The sequence below is a fragment of the Empidonax traillii genome, unplaced genomic scaffold (genome assembly GCF_003031625.1).
Source record: "Empidonax traillii isolate 1590-97213 ecotype Southwest subspecies unplaced genomic scaffold, ASM303162v1 scaffold341:size590984, whole genome shotgun sequence".
NCBI classification, from domain to species: domain Eukaryota; kingdom Metazoa; phylum Chordata; class Aves; order Passeriformes; family Tyrannidae; genus Empidonax; species Empidonax traillii.
Genome location: NW_020955534.1, coordinates 527,356 through 550,838, shown reverse-complemented (window position 1 = coordinate 550,838; position 23,483 = coordinate 527,356). Strand labels below are relative to the sequence as shown.

The window sequence follows — 23,483 nt, the reverse complement described above, 5'->3', positions numbered from 1 at the left end:
GGTAGTGGAGGGGCAAGGCGTGGGAGGGCCAAGATAGGGGCAAAACATGAGAGAGGAAAGAGAGGAGCAAGTCAAGTCAAGGCAAAGCAAGGCAAGAGAGGGCCAAGGCAAGGGCAAGGAGGGCCAAAGCAAGGAAGCAGAAAGAGAAAGGCAATGGAGCAGCATAGGAGGGCCAAGTCATTGCAAGGCAACAGAGGGTCAAAGGAGGAAAAAGAGAGGGGCAAGGCAGGGGCAAGAAAATGAAAAGAATGGGAGGGGGCAAGGGAGGGGCAAGGCATGGGAGGACAAGGCAAGGGAAGAGGCAATGGAGGGGCAAGGCAAGGCAGGGCAAAGCCAAGGTAGGGAGGGGAAAAAGAGAGGCATGACAGGGGCACTGGAGGGGCAAGTCAGTGCAAGGCAAGAGAGGGGAATGGGAGGTGCAAGAGAGGGGCAAGGCAGAAGAGAGACAAGGGAAGGAAAGAGAGGGGCAAAGGAAGGGCAAAGAAGGCAATGCAAGGAAAGGATGAGCAAGGGAGAGGCAAGAGAGGGGCAAAGCAAGGCAAGGCAGGGGCAGGCAAGGGATGGCAATGAAAGAAGGGGTGGGTAATGGTCAGCGACACATGGGAGAAGCAGGAGAGGCAAGGAAAGCCATGGGAGAGGCAGGCTTGGCAAGGCAAGGCTTGTTGAACCAAGACAACCTAATGTATTTCTTTTTCAGGTTGGCCGTCTTCAATCAGAGATCTCCAAGCAGAGGTGCTCGGGCACAGAGGCCTTGATACAAGGGTTAGGGATAGTTTTCATCCATGCCTTGCAAAGTTTTCGGACCAAACCAACTCAAAGTAGCAAAATTGCAACAAAACAAACTCAGCTAATACGTATGCATTAAGATCCCCTGCACAAAGGGTTTGTGTGCACAAATACTCATAAGCAAATAGTAACAGATGATACTGTAGCCAAACCAAAAGATTATGTAAATTGTAAAGATGAGTATATGAATTGTCTTAAAATTACATATGAGGAAACGAGCGGTAACACAATGCAAAAACGTAAAAATTAGCTTCTTTCAATGCAGCAGATTAGTAACATAAAAGGAAAAACTGTATTGGACTAACTCTGTAACACTGATGACATTAGTACAAACTTGTCAATTTACACCAACAAAGAAAGATTCAGCAAGAACTGACTGATCTCAGAGGTAGAGTTGCTTTATCTTTTGGATGGATTGTTCCCACCAATCTTCCCAACGCTGAATTGCCAGCAGCTGAGCTGCACTTTCTTCTTTGATCTGGGCAAACAGCTGCTCAAGCTTACATTTGTATTTCTGTAGAAAAAACAATTAAGGACAAAATCGGTAGTGACAAAATATAAATTTACTTTGCCTAAATCCAGGTCCTGATCCACTCTGCCAGAAGACTGCATAGAGGCCACTTATTTTCTACCTTTGTCAATATATGAATAATTAATTATTCACCGTGTCCCTTCTGTCCTCCTTTTAAAGACTTCTGGAACTAAATTATCAGCAATATTTAAATTTTGCGGAAGTGCAAGATCTTCATCTCACTTCCATTAGCTCCTAAGATTAGAGCATTGCCTACCCTTGAGACCCACCCTGTATGCAGCTTGTCTCACATCCAACACTGCGAGTTGGCCCAGGGTAGTCCGAGTTGTTGAAACTGATGCAGTTCCTCTGCAAAGAACATAGTCTGGAGTTTCATGAAGAGTAGTCTTAGGTATTCCTGGCCAAGTCCTTTAAAAAACCAAGCCAACCAACCAAAAAACACAAGAGACAGAAACTTAGAAAAGAGAGTGTATCATACTAATTATTGTCACTTGTGCTAAAGTGCAAAGGATCAATTTTGGTTTTTTTTAATCTCCACAAAAGGTTTACACTAAAAATTTCTTTGTTTAGTACAACCACCTTTTCTTTTAAAACTTCAGGGTGTCTACACAGTATTGAGTTCTTATCTTCTGAATGACAATACACAGTATATTCATAGATCTGAAAGTGCTGAACTGATAACTAGTGGCTAGCAAGTGGCATAGTAATAGCCATGACATTGTATTGTTTTGCAATACAATATGTAATTCTCTTTTATTTGGATCCGTTGCTATTCTTTCTTTAAAATCACCAACCACCCAAACTGCCCCATAACTAGTTCAATGACATCACGAAGGATGAGCAGAGTGTAAGTGTAGAAAACCCTTCCAGAAGATTTTACTGAGTTTTTCACTTAAGAAAGCTTTCCTGCCCGGAAAGAGGCATCTTTCCCAGTGACAGCTTTCTCTTTCTGCATTCCAGAGAAGCTCTCCCTGGTATGAGAAAAGATAAGCTGTCACATAAACATTTGAAGGCTGGGGGTGCTGGGGACACTAAAAGGCCTGAGAAGAACAGGAGGCATGTCTTTTCCTAGGCCCAGTGCAGTTTTGTGCTGATATGTTAAGCGTTCTTAACTTTTGAAAATAAATTCTCCTAATTCCTTCCACTGCCTGATATCTTTGGAGTACCTGCATGTATCTGAGCCTTACAATAAGTGTTCAGCAGCTTCATCAAGTGCAGCAAAAAACTATGAGGACAGTGCCTGTTATCAATTTAGAGAAGAGAAATTAGAAAGAACAGTGTTCAGTATCTTCAAATATTACCTCCTCCCTTGTTTGATTAACTGTTGAACTTTAGAGGTTTCTAGAGGAAGTCCAGCTTGTTTACGATGGATTAAAGTCGACAACTTCTCTCTAGTTATTTCAGTTTCTGGGAGATAACAGAAGATCTACTCAGCAAAAGCAAAACAGTGGCAGAAACATGATTGTTTTGGAGTAACTATATGCAGCTTGATGCTCTACACTTTCAAGAAATAGCTTTGTGTGCCTTATTATACAAATCTTTCCATTTAAAATATTATAGCATATAAAAGCCTCTTCTTCCTAGGGGCGGTCTGCTGCAGTCTTTGAAAAGGAAGAGAAGGCCTGAACAAGCAATTTCTTCTTTACTTACCTGCTACTTGTATGTCACCAGAAGTGATGGTTTCATCTAATTCCAAGAGCAGCTCTTCAGTGAGGGCAGCCAGTGCAGAAAAAAAGCTCTGAGCACACTCAGCAGCACAGTCCTGTTAGGATATTGGAGACAAGTGAGAGAAATTCTTTTGATGATTTGATCTCCTGTCCTTTTAATTTGGCTCCAAAAGAACTACACAAGTATCCAACCTTGACATTTTGCAGCAGGTGCAGATAACAAAGCTTGAAGTTGCACATGAAAGGGTCTCAAAGCATCTCTCTGCAGTATTCTTAACACTGCCTGATCATTTAAAGTTCACAAAACTGTAGAGTTCTGTGCATGGGTAGCCATTAGTTATATATTTGTGTTAAACCTGAGAAACATAACTGTCTGTAAATGCATCCTTCTTCCCAAAGCAAAGAGTACTTTGGGTGGAAGTGCTTTGGGCAGGTGTTATTCTGAAAGAGGGTATCTGTGTTTCTGTGTCTGTATGCAGAGTTATGAGTAGAAGGAGCTCTTACTTTGGAATTAAAAATATACTGTGCAGACAGTATAGAATTTGGAGTAAGTGGCCTGAGAGAAGAAAATAAAAAAAAGAAAAATTCTGCTTATTCCACTTCTTAATCTTGTGTGGAAAAGTGTCAATTATTTGCACTAATGAAATGCACAGAGAAGAAACCCTTCCAGGCATCTGTTGTCTGCAAATAAGAGAACTAACCAGAGGATGTCACCCCTGCAGCTAACACTCCTACCTACAATTAAGCTCCTAGCCAGTATGCTCTATGAATGATCCAAAAGATCAGTCAGGTCCATGATAAATCTATACACATGTATGAGTGCATATGTACTCATGGCAATATTGATCTAACGTGGACAATACAAAACTTAAAAGTTAAATGATATATGACCAGGATTGCCTCAAACTGAAAACATTTTCAAGTTTCCTTTAGATGGGGAGGAAAAATGTACCCAAAATGCATTCTCCTTTCCAAATGCAACATTTAAGTTGACAGCAAGCAAGGGTTTTACAATTACCTGCAGCATCTTTGTGTTGAGATGAACACCATCAGTTTGAGCTTTTTGTCTTTTTATTTCCTCTTGGCACAAAGCCTCCAGCTGAAGGGAGTTGTTTGGGTGTCCCAGAGAGTAATGTAATTTTCTCTGGTGCACAGTCTTTAAGCAAATACATAAGAAAGAAATGCCTTCAGTAAATAATGTACTTTGAGTCATGGTAAGGAAGAAGTAAAAGCAAAACATTTTACATAAAAGTATTCAGAAAGACAAAGAAAACAGCTATTTCAGGGCTTGTTTTCAGTAAATAATCATCTCTCCTATCAAGTGGTAAAGAAGATACTTTTTATCTCTCTACATTTGTAATTTTTTCCTAAATTTAACTTAATACTCAGAGCAACAAAACCTGAAATTACTGTAGCATCTTCTGCATGATCTCCATTATGATTCTGTTCTGAGTTCTGACATTACTGGAAAAAATATGCCTCTTTTATGAATAGTAGTAAATAATAGTATTTCATTATCCGTGTATCATAGTTCCTACAAAGGAGTGCACCCATACAGTGGGACCTGTATGGCCCTACCACAAGGTCACAGCCCTTGCAGAGTTGACAGTCCAAGTGTAAGGTTACAGGCAGAGCTGACAAGATAAGAAAAAGGCAGACCAGTGCTGGAAGAAGGGAGAAAAAGGACTGAGTTCCAGGAATACAAAGCTTCCAGGAGAATTGCCCAGACTAACTGCAAACACAGAAACTGCACCTCAGCTCAGCAGGGACTGATGAAGCAAACAGTGAGAATGAGAAAAAGAAAATTTTATCAGATGCATTGCTTACACTGGAAGCATTCCAATAGATCCATGATAGATACCTTCAGCTTCTCCCACTCTTCCAGCTGTCTGTTGAAGAGGTGCTGAATCTGACCAGTGGAAGAGCTGAGTTTCTGCTCATGTTCTTTTAAAAGACTATCCACTGCCAACTGGGAGACAGAAGAGAGCTCCTCCTCAAACCACTTCAGCTGATCCTGGAATTCTTTTGAGGAAAAAATAGGGGGTGTGACACAGAACTATTAATTGCAAGGAAAAAAACCCCACTCAGTCCAGTTGAATACCCACTGCAAGGGTCAAATAGACTGGAATTTTCTCTCAGAGATTCTCTCTCTACCATTCCTTTCCTTAGGTCAAATGCTTTGAGAAACATACACTTGCTTAAAGATATGACCTATACAGGTCTTTCAACTTAGTCAAGCACCCTTCTGGTATGATTTTTGTAGCTGAGAATACTTTAAAAAGAATATTGGCTCAAGTTCCAGTGAAATCAACTGGAATTTTTTCCACTGAGTGTGATGGATTAAGACAAAGACCTAATTCTTGGTCACTGCAGTTTTCAGCTTACATATCAAAAAACTACATACACAAGAGGTTAAAAGTCTTAAATGAATGAATTTACCTTTAAGACAGAAATTGTAGTAATCATCTGCCTGCCTTTTGTATGACAATAGTTTCTGTCTGAGCATTTCTGCCCAATCTTCAAAAGTCTCTGGCAGATCTTTAGGTATTCCCATCTGAGCTGTCTTTACTCCATAAAAATCCTACAGAAGGGCACAAAAAAACAGATAAATTGTTGATAACACATTCAAATGACTCACATCTAAGTATGTAACAGTAGGAAAAGGAAGGAAAATTTTTGGATGGTCTGAAAAGTATGGAAAAGAATCAAATTATTTCTCTGACACAGAAGGGGAACTATGAAAGCAACAGTGATGTAAGAACACAAGGTATTCTTACCTCACCAAGGCCAAGCAAGGTGTTGCTACCTGTCCAGAGAATATTCATAATAATCCCCTTAAAAGTACTGAAAACAAACAAAATTTTAAAAAAATTTTAAATACTATCACACTGTAAAATGATCACATTGGCAATATTCACTGCTATTCAAATATTACATTGAGGTTAATTTTAATACATTTTTCAGAGTATACAAAAACAAATATTCAGAATGCCTAAGATCCCTCCCCCACATTAGCACTGGTTCTCTTCAGAAGCAGTCAGGACTTGGAGCTATTGTAAATGATGACTAGAGAGCACTGCCACATCAAAAAGCAATCCTAGCCAACTTTCTGTACCTAACTTACCTTAAGAGGTGGCCATGCATTGTAGATAAACCAAAAATATTTGAAGGTGGGTCTAGCTGTTTACTGGAATTATTTTAAAACACAATGGGGAATAAAATTCCCAAGTGCTTAAACATCTTAAGCGTTAATTTGAATAGCTTTGCATAGCACATACAAAATATGTCAGTTCTGTAGAGTACAGCTGCACAGATACAGTTGTCCTAGAGAAGGGGAATGGGACCTGTTTGCTCCATGTTTCTTTCTAACAATGGAATATTGACCACAAGAACGTAGCATATAAGATCTATTGGTCTTCTCAGATGTGAAAATAATGGAAAGACAGGCTATTTCACATTCCCCACCCCCTTTTTGTAAATGTGCAAAATGGGCTCCAATGAGACCTCCCATTTCAGACATTAAACAGAATAAAACAGATGACCTTTTATTTTCATTATTAGGATGTTACAAAAAGGAACTGTTCTGTAAGCACTTTGACCAAAAAATATGAAGGCTGAATATCTCAAAATTCAATCGTCAACTCTACAGGTCACAATGATAGATAGATACATAGACAGATAGATAGACAGATACATACATACATAGATTAGATAGATAGAGGGTTTTTTCAGATTAACTTCTTCTTCTGCAAATACACATGACTTACTCAGACTTTGGAGGCTTCTTTTCAAATAATTGGTATCTCTTGTCCTTGACAATGGATTTGGAGCTTTTCTTTTCGCTAGGAAGGAAAAACATTAATTTGATACTATCCACAAGTGTTTTGCTTCTCTGGCTGATAACTGGAGAGAGACTGAAGAAAAAAATCATAAAAATATAACTCTAAAACTAGTATTATGTGTGTCCTGGTTCTGGCCAGGACAGGGTTAATTTTTGCAGTAGCCAGGAGGTGGCATGGCCAGGACCTGGAGGTTATTCTGTACCACCTCCTGTGATTGCCAGGGGTAGGGAAAGGGGTATTGTCGGGGCTTTCCTTGTGGTGAGCATCACCTGTGAATCCTTCGCCTCTCTTGTACACTTTGTTATTCATATTGTTGCCATTTCTTTTCTTATCTCACTGTCCTTGCCAGCCCACCACAAGGGGAAGAGGAGAGGGAAGTGAGTGAATGGTGCACAGTTTGGAGTGTTTCAGGTGGAACACTAAATAGATTTAGAATACCATTCCTGAGTCACAATATGAAAATAATTTTTTGATAGAAAAAGATTCTCAGGATTCTCTTCTAAACTCTCAGCTGTTCTAAACTTTTCTGTTGTTTTCACTGTTACAGTAGCTCATGTCATTGCTCTGTGGACTACGCTGAAGACAAACTATTTAGATGCCACACCCAAAATTAAGCCACATTGATTTAAGAGTTAGTCTGTAGTTCAACAACTTCAGAATCTAAAACAGCAGCAGACAAGGAGAAAAAGAAAAATGTTTTTCCAGCCACAATCTGGGAAAAAAACAAACAAACAAACAAACAAACAAACAAACCCCAAAGTTGATCATGTGGACATAAAGAGAGATCCCAAATGACAATCACAGATGGAAAAAAGGTTCCTACAAAAAAGCATTAAGATCTTTCAATGAACAGGCAGGGCACAAAGTTTACTTAAATTTCTGCATAGGAATATTTTAAGTGGAATTTCTCCTTTCAGGGGTCTCACCTTTTTTTTGACTTCATTTCATCCCAAGATGATTTCTTGGAGATCTGAGCTGCGTTGGATACCTTCTTCTTTATTGGAGGAAGAATGGCTTTTAGTTAACAAGGAAAGATGAAGAATATTGTATAAATGCCAATTGAAGTATTTTTTATATGGACATAAATTTTGTGTTCTTGTTTCCTTACAATATGTAGGGCACAACTACAGAAACAATTGTAACTGAAGCAACCCAGAAGTGGCAACAGCAACAAAGGTTATGTTCTGGAGACGTCACAGAAAATAGACAGACAGGAGGAGATATAAAACAACGTGAAGGTAGGAGAATGTGAACAACATGAATAAGGAGAACGAATGGGCTACATTCATAGTCTTGGCTGTGATAGGGACTTTGAATTCTGGAAGAGGCAGATAATACCTTTGAAAATGGCTGGAGAAGTCAAGCTCTGCAGAAGAGAGATGGGGAAATCAGAACACTACAATAGTTAGTACCTGGGATTACCTCTGTGCTCACATTTGAGTGGCTGATAACACACTTTGAGAAGTATCCCTGATTCCCTACATATTTTCATGACCTCTGTTCCAATTCTTTATCACTTTTCCCTTTTGCTATCACAAACAGAGATACCCTTTATAACACTATCTCATTCTGCAGCTTTCATTGGTTTAAGAGCCAAAAATCATCTTACTATTGCAAAGTAAAGATGACCAAGAAAAAAGCTGGGATGCACCACTCAGAACTAGCAGGGAAGCCACTGGTCCGAAACATGCTAGACTTGTGCAGTAAAATGATAGGAACTACAGTTTAGATGAACAGAATATATTAAAAGAAATATAGGCACACCTGGTCCTAATGAACGAGAGTGATCATTTCCCTCTTGATTTAAGTCTGGAGATTGTTTGGACGGGTCAAATCTAAAACAAAAAAGAGAGATAAGGGGCTGCTGAATATCCCATTAGTTTATGTTCTATACTACACACTACATTATATAGAGACCTTGGCAAGTTCTCCATTCCTACCATGAGCTAAGTGTGGTTAAATTTCTGAGATCATATTTAACAGTTAGGGTTACTTTTACAACCGACAGTGTATATTGAAGTACTTTAATGGGACTCACTAACTCTTTACCTGAAATTTTGGAATTTCTACAAGCAAAACTGCATTAAAATACTATTTGCAAATCAAACACTTTTCATACTCTTCACAGCATGGTTTTCAGTCGACTATGTAGCATGGAATCCCCTTTTGAGGTGATCACCTTTAAAACAAAAATTAAATCATTACATCTAAAATTGATCATTGTTCTATAAAATAGATGTCACTTATTACTCAAAAGGGGATATTTTTTGCTGTTAGAGATCTTGCTTTTAAAAAGAAATCAGTGTCAGCTAGAATGATTTTGTAATTCAGACTGATCAGAAAGTATGTAGTAGTACTACCTACTAACAGTCTATTCAGTAGGTCTGGATATACTAGGTATTCTGCAAAATATGAATTCAGGAGAACCTTTATATGCTTCTTGAATATGAATTTTAGAGCACTGTTGTGAAGCCCCTTGTAGTGTATCATGAGCCTCATGGAGAGAAGCAGTATATGGAGCAAAGAAAATATAAATTAAGACAAGGACAGAAAAATACCTTTAGGCAAACAAGTACTCACCCAGCTAAATTTTGGATAACACTTATTGCCAAATCATGAAGTGCTGAAGTATCCATTCTGCTTGGAATTAACAAGGGGAATTTTTCAGGATCCAGCCCCATTACCATCCTTTTGCTCTTATCTCTGAGACTCTCTGTTTGAACAGCAGGAGCAATGGAATCTTGTAACATCCCATCCATGGCAAGAGTGGTAAAGTCCTCCTGAAATGGGAAGAAAAATGAAGCCCTCTTGACTGTAGCAGGCAGTTAGTGAAAGCATTCCACACAGTAGCTGACTACTAAAGCAGATCTTCCAAACAGACACTATTTTGCTTGACAGGCTGAAATAAAATTTTCTGTCACTCTAGTAGCAATGTTGTTACAGTTTTACAACTCTAAAACACTTCACAGCAGTTAAGCATAGGTTCTCAAAATAATCAACAGTATTTAAAGGTATACTCTCAAAACAATGATCCACTGAGATTACAAAATAAAGACAGACTTTCCACAAAAGCAAGAATGAAAACACAACCCATTTGATAAAAACAAAATCTCTTCAGGACATGTTTAATTTTTTTAAATTATTTAAAGAAATCCATGAAATATGTATCTATGAATAGCGCTATGCCTTGAAAACAAACTCAAGAACTGAGCAACTCACTGTGTTTTGTAAACTTGGTGCTGACTGCTGATTTACTCAACCTCTTAATAAAATGTCCTAATGTTACAGTGTCTTGGACAGCTTGGTATAATGCAGATTCTTTTTTCATTTGAAAATTCAAAGCATGGATTCTGAAAAACTTTTAAAACATCTACACTAGGAAATTCTCTCAACATTAAATAAAATATAGAGAATGTTGATACTTACATTGGCATGTGGGATCATTGCTTTTTCTAAGAAGCAGTCAAGATACTGGCTTCTCTTTTTCAGCTCTTTCAACACCTCTTTAGCAAAATCATACAACTCTTCAGAAGCTGAAGCCTGAAAGATATGGTACTATAGTATTTATGAAACTTTGGCCTTTTCAAACATGCTGACTCTAGCAAACAACATCATTAGCCTCTGTTCTGTCACTAGCTTATGTACACAGACATGGAAGTAATGAGATCTCATAGAGGTTGATATTTTGGTCTGGTAAAGAGGAAAAGAGGTGGGGGACCTTCCTGAGCAAAAATTCTGTGTTTCTGCCTACCCCCCAAATGTGAAGAAACACAAGTCTACCTTAAAAATATTAGCTTATGCAATCATGCACAGCAAGTCAAATTAATAGCAATTATTAACAATTCAAAATAAATAACATTTTGTGCTGTTTAGAACTTACTTCTTCATCTGCAGTAGGATGAGCACAAGCATCTCTCTTCTGCTGCAGCTTCTCCAGGTAAGACTTCAATGTCACTGACTGCAAATTGGAATTTGCTACCTAAAGCAGAAGCAGATAGTAGGGAAGTAAAATCCCCATTCAGGGGATTTTCATAGCCTCCACCTTCAAACCACTAGAACCACTGATAAAAAAAACAGGTAAAAGTCCCTGGAACTCAGAGGAGAAGCTGAAAACAGCAATTCACAAAAGCAACACCTGATGCCCTTCGCTGTACCACACAAAAATGCTGGTCAATTCAGATGTACATACTCAATGTGCTGCAGGGCCATAGCGTTCCAGCACAGCTGCAGCAGTAAAAATAAAGTTTTAAGCTGACAGTGACAGAAAACAGGTTTTGAATTAACATAGCAAGTTACTTAATGTTTGTCCACTCTGAATTCAGCCAAAATCTCTTCAATAGAATAAAATTATTATACGGAGTTTAAGGAAAGTCCTGATGTTTCTGTTGGTACCTCTGATTTGATTTGCTGTTGTAGCCATCTCAAAGATCGCTGGACCTTCTCCATAAAGGCTCGACTCACAGAGACATCAGCAAATTTTTTTTCAGACTGCTTGATAAGTTCAGTAGCCTTTAGGAATGCCAGAAACAAGAGACAGGACTAGGTAATTTTTCACTTTTTAAAACTTATATAATAGAACCTACCATTTTTATTTCTTTTTTCCATCATGTAATTGCCAAAGAAAACAGTCTTACTGTTACAACTTAAAAGCAGGCTGACTGCAAATCACCTATATCAAGAGAAAATATAATTTCAAAGAATGAAACTCTGCATACCTGCTCCAAGCAGCTTGATTCCATTTTCTGCACATCTGTTTTGATTAAACTTTCCAAAGAGTCGATTTGCTTACTTTCATTCTGAAGATATCTGCTGAAAAACTTTACCTCTTCAGAAGAGAAGTTACCTCCCTCTGAAAATAATCTGAAAACAAAAGCAGAAGCTGTGCCTGTTCTTTTTCTCCAAGATTATTTTAGCTAAGCAGCCCTAAAATGTAGATATCAACACAAATGTGATGAAAACAGTATAATAGTTGCTTAACAGAATATTTTTTTTAAATAGCAAACTAGATGAATAACAAAACAAACTTAAATTTTAGTGTTCCGCCTATGCAACAAATACCAATGCCCAGAAATAGGTCACTATTTATAAACAAAACTTCCATGATATTTCTATACCTGCAAGTTTTAAGAAAATCTACATTTGAACACTTTAGTTTCCCTAAAGCTTCCTCCAGATGGTGTTGGTAACTCCTCACAGTAAGCCCAATTGATTCCAGATGATTGTGGAGCTGTGGTTGCAGATTGTTGCTGGAAGAAGCTGACCTAACAGCAAATAATAAAGGACAGGGAAATCATGTCAGAAGATGAACACACATGATGTTTTGGTGATTGCTGGCTGTAAAGACATGAACAAATGTCAGAATTCAAAAGTGATTAAGTGAATTCTGAAAGTAACCCCCTGAGCTAGGATGGTCTGAAGGAACACATGGAAGATTTCAGCAACAGCTGATGCTACTGAGAAATTGTCTTCAAAATCAATTAGTCAATTACTATTACTGTGCAGGTTCAGTAAAGTGGATAAAATCTAAACAGATGAAACATCTTTTCTATTTAAAGACTGCCAGCACTTTGAAAACAGATGAAAATTTCCACATGTTCAGCCCTGATTTTAATTTTTTCAGGGAGAGAGAATGAAATTCTTTACATCTTTCCAAGTTTTATAAAGTAGTCTTCATTGAATAATGATGTATTAAACAGGTTCAGAAGGCAAACCAGAAACATCTCAGACAGCAATCAGGAGTATTTAATATGGAGACTTACAGCCAGAAACACCTGTGCCACACTTACTGCTCAGTCTTAGGAGCATGGAGGAAGTCAAACTCCAAGTTACGGATTTGGGAGCCTAAGTTTGTGTTATTTAGCTGATCTAAAAATTTGAGAAATTCAGCTTTCTCCTTTTTCAGGCCTTCTCCCAGCCCTGCACAGTGGCATTCAAGACGCTCTTTGTGAAGTGACAGTTCCCCTGAGAAGGAAAGAAGTTTGACAATATGGATATTATTCTCTGTTTGCTGTGGACTACCACAATGCCCAGTGAACCTACGACCAAAAGCAGCAGCAAAATAAACAGAGCCAGACCTCGCAGTAGCTAAACCATACAAATAAAATACATTCTATTTGGTTTCTTTGACTTTTCTCCTGTGTTAAACATATATCCTTAGCAGCTCCTAATCCATTCAAAACACAAAGTCTCTTGTTTGCTCTTAGCATTCTTTTTCCTTTATTTTTGTTCATTGCTGACATCTTCATTATCTCTCTGTTCTTAGTCTTGTAACAAAAGTAAAGTGTAGTTTTGATTTTTTAATGGAAAATACATTCTCCCTGGTTTTGTAAGGGGAAAAAACCATCAATTTTGGTCTCCCTTCTGGAATGACAGCTGGATAAATCAAGAGCCGGCCAATTCCCTCAAGAAAGCAGCCAGAAAAAGCACCTGTCCTCTTTGTGGAAAAAGGGAAATTGAAAAATGATTTGCCTGTTCTCCTAAAAGAGAATTTTTTACTTTATATGTTAAAGACCAACAAATCTGCATAAAATACTTTTTTCTCACCATAAAAACCAGACAACTCTCATGCAAAAAAAGTTTTGATTAATGGCTGCTCTGTAGTTACTCAGTGATATTTCACATAGCTAAATCCTTCCTCTCGTGTTTCCAGAAGCCTGGTCCTGGCATTTCAGCTCTCTCAACTCGCTAATTCTTTCTCTGCAACACTCGTAGAATTATTTTTTGTACAATAAAAACTCTTGTTAAATAATTTTGAGACGAATGAGAATTCACAAACATTGACAATGCAGTGTTCTTCATCTTGTACAATCCAGTTGTTGATCAAGGCATTCCCATCTATTTTTCCAAACATAACACAGCACAAACCAGGAAAAGGTATAGAAATATCATTCTGAAAATATATGAGTAACACATTATACTGGGAATTTGCAGATACTCAACTGCTTCCTTGCTCAGCTGTTCTTTACAACTGAGTCAACTAATGCTGAGACAGTTTAGGCCCACTTATGATCATCTCTAAACAAAGACATACAATGCTCAGAGTAAAAAAAAAATCAGCACCAGCTCGAACGTTGTAGATATTTGTCTGTATCTCCTCCTGCTTTTGTTGATGCAACTGACGATGCAGCAAAAGTATTGAATTCAGCTCCTCTTTCTTGGCAGCCACAAAGACATGGGAGTTGGACAAGGATTCTGCAAACCATTTCTCCAAGTGTTCAAAAAAGCAGAGGCGAATCCTATGATTGAAAAAGAAATATTACAGTGAGGAACACTAAATAATAAATAAGAATTTATTAAATACATTAATTCTAAGAATTTCACTTCTGACTATAGGAAGATATGCTTTCAGTACCATTTGCACTATACTGGTTAAGTTTTTGAGCTAACTGCATACTACTGAGTACCAGGCATTTTACCTTCATGGCTCTGCAGGGAATTTGGAAGTTTTACTTGTGTTTCTGTAATTTGTTTTCTCACTTAATAAATTTCCATAAAATATGAATGTTCTGTAAAGGTAAGTGCTTGTGTGGTACTTTGGAAGGATTGATACAATGCAATATAAACATTTTCTTATATTTGCATCAATTTTAAAAAGAGGAATAACATCATAAGTATACAATTATAATTTTATAATTAAAATATCTGATTATATACTAATAATTAGATAATTTTTGCCACTTCAGTATAATGTTTCTTCTAAACAGCTGAAATTTGTCTGTTACATAAAGAAGCTGTTTTCTACTCACTTTTTCTTCAGCTTGACAAACATTGCTTCTTTGAGAAGAATATATTTCAGGTACATAGGAAGTGATTCTTCCTTTTCATATTTTGTAAAATAATTCTCTGTTATATCAGTCTTTCCTGCCTCTTCAACTCCAAGGACAGTGTAAATGTTTCCACTAGCAGTGGAAAATTTCTCCATGGCAATTTCAGCACTTTCTGCCTTACTGCTATTGAACACTGCCTAGTGAACAGTTGGAAATCATTATCTGTTACCTTTAGAAGTATCAGCATAGAATCAACACATCACAAGCTAATGTAAGAATCCTAAGGATATTTAGAATAACATTTTCATTCTCAATTTGGACAACATTTATACAGCGTAAAGCAATATTTATATATGCTGGGAAGTCTCAATAGGCAAAGTCAAAGTCTTAGATGGGTTTTGATATGATAATAAATTAATGGAATTAAAGACCTGAAAAAACAATACTTAGGTACAAATAGCTTAAAGCATTCACTATGGCTTAACAACACTGACGAAAGAAAGATTTAAAAAAAAAATCCATGCAAAGGGTTTTTACAAGGGTAAAAGCAGTGCTTGTAAACAGTTTTATACACTCTATTTGTCCATAAGAAGGATCTAAACCCCTATTGGCTTTGTGTACAAACTGAGCAAACAAAGACTTTCTATTCATCCACAGCAAAAAGACTTCCTATTCCTCCTTATTTTGGGCAAGACTGCCTTCACCTTCAGTTTTATTCTCTTGTTCACTTAACTTCTGTAACGCTTACCCCTTGTTCTGCATGTTCAGTTTCTTCACTTTTATGAGGAATGCTCTCTCCATCTTCCTCTGTTTCTCCAGTTTCCTGTGCCAAGATCTCCTCATGCTCAGCTGGGTTTGTTTCTCCATCTGATCGTTGACAACTGTCTATCTCTTCTGGCACTGACTGAGAGAGCCGATTGTCCCACTCTGCTCTGTGCTGGTGTGGCCTCACCTCGAGTCCTGGAGGCAATTTTGGATGCTACAATATAAGATCTAAGCCTATTAGGGAGCGTCCAAAGGACAGAGACACAGATGGGGAAGGGACTAGAGGGGAAGCCTTATGAGGAATGGCTGAGGTAATTTGCCTTGTTCAGCTGGAGGAGACTGAGCTCAGAGCTCACTGGGGTCTGCAGCTGCAAGGGGTGGTGGAGGGGCAGCTCCGATCTCTGCTCTGTGTGAGCAGGGCCAAGAGCCGAGGGAATGGCTGGATCTATGTCAGAGGAAGCTTAGCTGGATCTCAGGAAAAGGTTCTTCCCCCAGAGGGCGTTTGGGCACTGAACAGGCTCCCCAAGGCAGTGGTCACGGCCCCCAGGCTGCTCAAGGACCCTTTGGACAATGTTCTCAGGCACATGGTTTCGTTGGTGTGTCTGTGCAGGGCCAGGAGTTGGACTCGGATGATCTTTGTGGGTCCCTTCCAACTCAGGATATTCTACAATTTTCCTCTCTTTCATTTCCTTGCACAATGCTCTCAGCTTGCTGCTTCACTACATGTTCAGCTTCTGAAGCCTCAACTAGTCATTTACAGTTAGAGCACAGATTTCCTGGTTACAATCCAAAGAGATACAATACTTACTGGATACAATCCAAAGATTGAAAAAAAAAAGCAAGCAAAAATACCTGTTTGTACCATTGAGGTATTACTTTGATCTTGAACTGTGAGGGCTATCTTGCCTTGCAAGTTCTAAAAGCAAAACACACACAAAAAACCCATTTTAAAATACAGATTTACCTGCTTATAAGAAATCCAAATCCCTTCTGAAAATATATCTATTTCAGTAAGTTATGACAGTCTTGAATAGATCACTTATTGTCTAAAGAACCTGTAACACTCAAATTCACTAATATAAGTTTGTTTCCCTGTAGTTTTCTGTTTAAAAAGCCAAATGAATTTGCTGAAATGCAGTTTATAACAAGACAAAATTTTTACCTGTCTGAAGATTTCCTTTACATTAAAATGCTGGCTGATGGATGTGCTGTAAGAAATCAACTCCTGCAAAACAGCTTCTGGGTAAGCCATTACTTTATCCATTACAACTTGGTTGAGTGTCTCATTCCTGTCAAATTTAAGGTCACTCCTTAAGAGATTCAAGAATGTACAGAAATAAAATAAATTTGACTATGGTTCCTTTAAATCCAAATTTATCTTTCTCACCAATCTCATAAAACCTTTGGGCTAAATGTTGCACTTGATATGTTTATACCAAATACAATCACATCCTGGCTTATTAGTAGAGATTAGTTCATTACAAACATATAAATGCACAAAAATTAGGAAATATTCACAACAAAGCCTTTCACATCTTTCCTTTTGGATGGGAAACCATTTAAAATCTGTGCTTATGTAAGGAATATTAGAAATGAGAGGTCAAGTTACTGTCTTCCATATCTGTTCTGTATCAGTGTTCACCTTTGAATGAGCTTTTCTGGTTTGTTTTCATTGGAAATAAAAACTAATGGTTCAAGCTGAGTCTTGGTTCAAGAAAAAAAAAATCAATGTCCACACCTATTTTCATTTACATTTGCTTTGTCTCCTAAACAAAGATAGTTATGGGGAATTTATGTACATATTTGTGATGGGTTGACCTTAGCTGGATACCAGGTGCCTTTCCCAGGCGGACAGGAGAGAGAATAACATGGAAGACAACTCAAAGGTTGAGATGAGGCACTTCACTACAGCAAAAGCAAAAGTTTGCACATGCACAAGTGAAGAGGAAAATAACAAGGTTTATTCTCTACTTCCCATTAGCAAGTGTTGTTCCAAGAAAGCAGGGCTTCAGCACATGGAGTGGCTGCTATGCAGGCAAACATTGTAAGCAACTAATGCCCCCCCTTCCTCCTCCTTTCCTTAGCATCTGAGCTGGCATCACATGGTATGGAATATCCTTGGGTCAGCTGGCCCACTTGTGCCCCCTTCCAGGATCTTCCCCTGGATTGGAGAGGGGAGAATGCTGTGCCAGCACTCCTCAGCAGTAGCCAAAACACTGGTGTGTTACCAAATCCCTTCTAGCTACCAGTGCAAAGCACAGCACTCTGAGGGCTGCTATGGGGAAATGAACACCAGCTCAGCCAGACCCAATAAAGTGTTCAAATATTCAGATAGGTGTGATAGACTGAAGTGTTGTTAATGTCTTCAACATCATTCAAAATTAAAAGAAAACTTCTTGTTAAACTGCAAGGAAGCAACTGCCTGTCTGCAACCACCAAAGGACCTTCCACTTCCAAACACGCCTCCTGACTGGAATTTGGACTGTGACAAGAACTTGAGATAAAACTATTGTCCAGTTATCTCAAGTCGGAGGAGAAGTAAACAAGGCTCAGCAGGTGGAAGAGAAGGGTTTTGGGCATGTGATGGCAAAATCTGCCCATGCTGGGAAGACCATACACACATGGGACATTCATGTGAGAGGCAGCTGAGACAGGGTCACAAACCATCAAAGACTCCCAAAGCAACCCCCCCAACTCAGTCCTGATGCTTTCCACGACCAGAGGACTGCATGTGATCCAAGTGAGGCAACAAATCCAGAGCCTGTCACAAGAGACTGCAAAGCTTCCCCACCCCAAAGTAGGTGATTGGCATCCCCTGAATGTATATTAATCCACTGGACTCTAAGTTTTGTGGGACTCTCATCCCTGAGAAGATCAGAAGAACAGGACTCATGGGACACTGCTGGGTTTCATGACTGGTGATATATTTTGTATTTTAATCTCTATCACTCTCTTTCTCCTCCCTCCTTTTTCCTAATTCTTTCTATTTATCTTTCTCTGCCTCATATTTACTGCTAAATAAAATCTATACTATTGACTTTGGCATATGATCTTGTTTGCATCTTAATTTGGGCAGAAGCATTTCTAATAACTTTAATAACCAGATCATAACAATAGGTTACATTGCCTTCTGCAATCTCACATTGTATTTTAACTTGGTCCATTACCTTTGGGGTTTTTTTTAATCATTCCAATGAGCATTAAGAGTACCAACCCCATAACTCTAACCACAATCCCACTTGTGAGGTGCAAGCATCGGCCCCTCAGGTCCACATCATTCTTCTAGCATGCCTCGACCTCCTCGGTGTGGGAATACAGCAGCTTCCTCTCAGGCTATTTAATCTTCACTCCTGCTGCTAAACCAGGGGAGTGGGATGTGCCAATTTTTATATGACTTTTATAATTGCAAATGCCTGAGACAGGTAACAAAAATATTACCAAAATAAATATTTGGGCTAACTGAAAGTTCTTAGTGAATTGTAGTCCATGCAATATTTTGAACAAGATCAAATGTGAGACCACAGGTGATGGTGCAGAGTAATTTCTGGTTCCTGTAATTCAAGAATCTGAACTATAACTTTTAACTTCTGAATATGGCATGGATGTAATGGTATACTACATAACATACTGATCTGGTATAATTTTTGAGTGATACCAGTCTTCCTTAGTGCTGCTCATAAAATATGAGCATTATTTGCCTTAACCTTGTTCAGTATGTACATTATTTCATTTTACAGTATTTCATGAAGTAACAAGCAGTGTTTTTCCACACCTTCACACTACAACAGAAACAAGACCTAAGTAGTACAGCCAACATTAAAGTATGCTTTATTTTTTAAGTTTACACTAAAAAAATTCATACCTAGTTCTAATATGATCTAAAGAAGAAAGGGCCTTCTCCATATATTTCTTCAGCTCTTCTTCACAGCTTGCCATTTTCATTTTTTCCAAAACTATATCCAGATCGGCTTTCCTCATCTAAGGCCACATAAACAATACAAGTAAAAATCATTTGGTATATACTAAAATCTCCTTAACTATTTAGGATTCAATTAATTTGATTATGGATTATGTCCATATATTTTACAACAAGAAGGGAAGCTACCTTAGTAAAGCTCATTGCCTATGAAGACCTTTTCTATATAATTAACATTTCTGACATTGTCACCTTAAGTTACTTGTTATGAGAACTTGACATCCAACCAAGACTCCATACCTGCATAAGATTTTATAATAGACTTTACAGTGAAAATACAATCTTTACCACTGTTGCCATATCAAGAATATGATATGACTGTCCACTCAGTGTGGACAGCCATTAGCAAAGATGCGCCTGACAGAATGAAACTGATTCATAGAAAGTCCAGTATAAAAGTCAAAGATTAAGTTTTTCATTTAATTTTGAATTTCAGGGGGCTCTTTGCATTAAGAAGTCCTTTCTTTGCATCATACCACATCCTTGATTTATGTCTATACCTGTATAATGGTATCCTGTTCCCATCTGCATTCATCTACTTTCTTCTGAAGTTCACCTTCCTGCTGGGACAGTTGAAGTTTATGGAAATCCCAGAGGGCCATGGCCTCCTGAAAATAGCTGTACAAGCCTTGACAACGCTGCTCATGCTGTTTAGCCATCTCCTTAAAGTCTCTCTAAAGAAAAAAATTTAAGTGACTAAGTTATTTTTAAACTGTTGGAAGGTGAAATGAATGAATAAGAGGATATGTAACATGACAAAAGTCTGCCGGGAAGTACACTGCCAGTATTCAACACGGTGAGAGGAAAAAAACATCCCAGTAAACTGTATAAAAATGTGGATTTTTATTCTACAATAAATACTGTACAATTGAGAGTATCAAAACTTCTGATTGTTCTTCTGGTACTGTAAAGTACAGAATCTCCAAGTTCTGCCATCTATCATTTTAGGAATGACTGCCCAGTCATTTTCTTGTACAGAATCATAAAAGATCAGATTGGAAGAAATTTGGGAGATTGTTTAGATCTATTCCTCTGCCTCTAGGCAGGTTGGGTTATATATAATTCATCCCTGACATATATATTTATATTACAAATATAAATTATCATATATTTATATAACAAATAAAAACCAAATCATTATGAACTCTTCTCCTTGAATCACACCAAGCTTCTTTTCTTTGTGGTGTTCACTCACACTATGGATCTCATTTTAGTGTGACATCAATAGCCTCAGATGCAGATGGCACTGCAGGTGGGAGTGCAGGAAGAACAAACAAATCCCAGGGAGTAGTAAAAATATACGTGATAAACGTACATCCATACGCTCCAGTTCTTCTTCAAACCTACGTTCTAGTTTCTCAGCCATCTGAAGCATGTCAGAATGCACAAGTTCAACATCTTTTACCGTGCAAACATTCATATCCAACAGGCTCATCTAAACACACAAAAAGCCAAGTTACTGACATGCATATAACGAATACTGTGTGGCTTTTAGAGAGTATGGCCAAACAACTTCTTGTGGTTCTGCTTGTGATGGACAGAGAAAGATTCAACCCCCCAGATCTCACATTCTGTAAACAGTACAATTCTATTGGACACAAGGAAAGAAACTGAGGCAGAGAGGTGGAATTTCTTTCGCAAAATAAGAAACTTCAAGCAACTTCTCTAACAGAATAAGACAGACATTAAAAAGTAATTTCACTTATTATCTCAACATTTGGTGGATCCTCAAATATTTTTTACTGTACTGACACTGTACACAGCTATCAACAATCCTTCCAAGAACTCCCAAAGCTGTGACGCTCACCTTGCAGACCTGCACTTTCTCCCGACATTTGCCCTGGACCAGCTCATACTTGATGCGCAGTTTCTTCACGCACTCCATACTGTGGGTGTCTGAAGGATATAGAGAAGACCACAGTCTTCTGTATTTCACAGTGCAGTATGAAATGGAAAGGTGATAGAAGCCCTGTGCTGAATCTCAGCGTAGGAACAGATCCCAGCAGATCTGCACACTTGTGCGACACAACCAGTCAATTATATAAGATGTTTTAATTCAAATCTGTTTATCATTATGCTTAAAAGTAGCAAGGTATTTACAAGTGCTATCAACTTCTCTGCTACTACACCGGCTACAAATATCACGACAGGACGTGCTCTGGAGTAAAAGAAGGCAGACACACAGAGGGAAGGCACTCTATAGGACTCAGAGAAAGGAAACATCTCCAACATTTTCCCTCTCCTTCTCCAAGAGGTAAAAAGGAGTATTTTTGTATGACTAAGAACTGATCCATTCAAAATTAACCTTCTATCTCCCCTGGATTAATTCTAACCAAGACAGTTCCAGCTAGATCTCACCATGCACAAGTACCTGTGCTGGCCAAAGGGAGGTAATGCCACAGACAATTTCTTTGGGTCCTATTGCCCACTCAAAGCAACTTGAGAAGGTATGTAAAAACACATGAAACAAAGATAAGAGCAAACATGCACTTTCAAAGCAACTGCCTGCTTTGTTACTGCCTGGAAAAAAAAGAAAGAATTGCTTGAATTCCAGACTGTTTTTATGATTTCCCAATTTACCTAAACTTTGGTTTAAATTCTCCAGAGTTCTGTACCATTCATTTATCTCAGATTTCGTGTGCATAGGAGGCATCAAGGTGCTATCAAAATAGGAAACAAGAGTTAAGTATCTTAACATATAAACCTGTCAGTTGTTAAAAGATAAAATTATGAATCAGTTTCCATACCACTGCACTTTATTTTATTTACTGCCATCTCAGCAATGAAAATAAACCAAGGAGACTGCTGTTGTTCAAGGCCACTGAACAACTGACTGACAAGGAACTAACTTGTTCCTATATTCATTGCAAAAAAAAAAGCTGTAAATATTGTAATGCATTGCATCCAAAAATGCTTGTTGTCAGGATGGATATTCAAACATAGACAGTTAGCCTTCTCCCCAGATTCTCCCTTAATTTATTACACGAATGAAATCCCATGCAGAAACAATGCCTTGACTAAAGCACCAACTTCTAGTTCTCTACTCATCCTTGTCTGTTTATTTATACCATGTTTCAAATATTAGTTAAGATTTACTTTTGCACTCCTGCATTTCTAGCTCTTGATCATCCCCGATTTAGTGTAGCTGGTGCACTGAATGAACCCAAGAATGCATTTTTTCCATTAAAAAGAGCTTTACCAAAAAAAGTTTAGGACCTGCCTACTTCTGAACTGTACAATCACACGCTGGCAGAAAGCAAAGTGCATTTTGTAGCCAAGCCCCCTATTAACTGCAGAAAGAATTGTTTCTCTTTTGCCATACCCAATGTGCTGCAAAATCCCCAGTCTCCGCTCACTAAGTACAATCTGCCCCGTTATCATATTTTCCATTTCTGTTTTCACAGTGGAATTATTCTGTATTTCTTCACTTGCCATAAATTCTCTGTAGGATGGAAAAATGATATGTATAATGAAAATGTTATATATGTGATGTCCTATGTGATATGTATCATATGTTTAATGAAAAAATGATAAAATATTACTGTTTATAGAAAACACAGATGAACACTAGTCACTTTGTGTTACTCATTCTCCAAAATATGATTATTAAATTTCTGACCTGAAACTCTGAATTACACGGTTCTTTTGGATGAGCTTCCAGTCCTTGACTCTCTCTTGCCATTTCAATTGATGAGATTTTTCCTTCTCAAGCTCTGATTTCATTAGATTAAAGAGCAGCTTGGCAGTTGCCCTCCTATTACCCAACAGTGCTCGGTTTATATTCTGTATATTAAAAAATGAAATCAGGAGTCTTTTATCAGCATACAACATAAAAAAACCATAAATTGTCTCTTCCATGCAAAATGAGGGAGAAAAGAATACAAATGATAAAGAATATCCCGCAAAACAGAAACTTCTTTTATATGTCAGTGATTGATAAGTAGAAAAAATGAATTTCAGTTGGGGAAAAAAAAGACATTCTGGGAATATTCAGATTGCTATCTTGCCCCAGATAAAACATTTACCATGGCCTCGTCATTGATGAGCTTGTGAACATCAGCTGCCAAGAAGGAAATTTCCTCCAGTTTCACTGTACACTTTTTCAGTATATCTGCTATCTGTGCAATAAAAGAATAAAGAAAACCAACA

The 23,483-nt window shown here is 38.1% G+C and overlaps 1 protein-coding gene across 3 annotated transcripts in view; it reads right to left on the bottom strand.

Annotated features, from left to right (window-relative positions):
• Positions 1-945: 945 nt before the first annotated feature.
• Positions 946-23,483, bottom strand: part of CCDC180 (coiled-coil domain containing 180) — a 26,762-nt gene continuing 4,224 nt past the window's right edge. Inside the window, exons 7-37 of one of the 3 annotated variants that reach the window (XM_027892192.1) lie at positions 23,360-23,452; positions 22,954-23,117; positions 22,657-22,776; positions 21,915-21,994; positions 21,142-21,230; positions 20,650-20,769; positions 19,835-20,008; positions 19,221-19,336; positions 16,521-16,647; positions 16,211-16,274; positions 15,342-15,553; positions 14,573-14,790; positions 13,887-14,062; positions 12,614-12,788; positions 11,942-12,088; positions 11,543-11,687; positions 11,220-11,336; positions 10,708-10,806; positions 10,254-10,367; positions 9,408-9,607; positions 8,592-8,662; positions 7,754-7,826; positions 6,753-6,827; positions 5,763-5,829; positions 5,425-5,566; positions 4,847-5,007; positions 4,004-4,141; positions 2,969-3,080; positions 2,620-2,725; positions 1,591-1,726; positions 946-1,303 (exon numbers count right to left, since the gene is read on the bottom strand). In XM_027892192.1, coding sequence (XP_027747993.1) covers positions 1,169-1,303; positions 1,591-1,726; positions 2,620-2,725; positions 2,969-3,080; positions 4,004-4,141; positions 4,847-5,007; positions 5,425-5,566; positions 5,763-5,829; positions 6,753-6,827; positions 7,754-7,826; positions 8,592-8,662; positions 9,408-9,607; positions 10,254-10,367; positions 10,708-10,806; positions 11,220-11,336; positions 11,543-11,687; positions 11,942-12,088; positions 12,614-12,788; positions 13,887-14,062; positions 14,573-14,790; positions 15,342-15,553; positions 16,211-16,274; positions 16,521-16,647; positions 19,221-19,336; positions 19,835-20,008; positions 20,650-20,769; positions 21,142-21,230; positions 21,915-21,994; positions 22,657-22,776; positions 22,954-23,117; positions 23,360-23,452 — 3,966 coding nt within the window. In that variant the 3' untranslated portion in view covers positions 946-1,168. Of the gene's footprint in view, positions 1,304-1,590; positions 1,727-2,619; positions 2,726-2,968; positions 3,081-4,003; positions 4,142-4,846; positions 5,008-5,424; positions 5,567-5,762; positions 5,830-6,752; positions 6,828-7,753; positions 7,827-8,591; positions 8,663-9,407; positions 9,608-10,253; positions 10,368-10,707; positions 10,807-11,219; positions 11,337-11,542; positions 11,688-11,941; positions 12,089-12,613; positions 12,789-13,886; positions 14,063-14,572; positions 14,791-15,341; positions 15,554-16,210; positions 16,275-16,520; positions 16,648-19,220; positions 19,337-19,834; positions 20,009-20,649; positions 20,770-21,141; positions 21,231-21,914; positions 21,995-22,656; positions 22,777-22,953; positions 23,118-23,359; positions 23,453-23,483 lie in introns of those variants that run through there. The other 2 variants (XM_027892193.1, XM_027892194.1) reach the window with 2 other exon arrangements.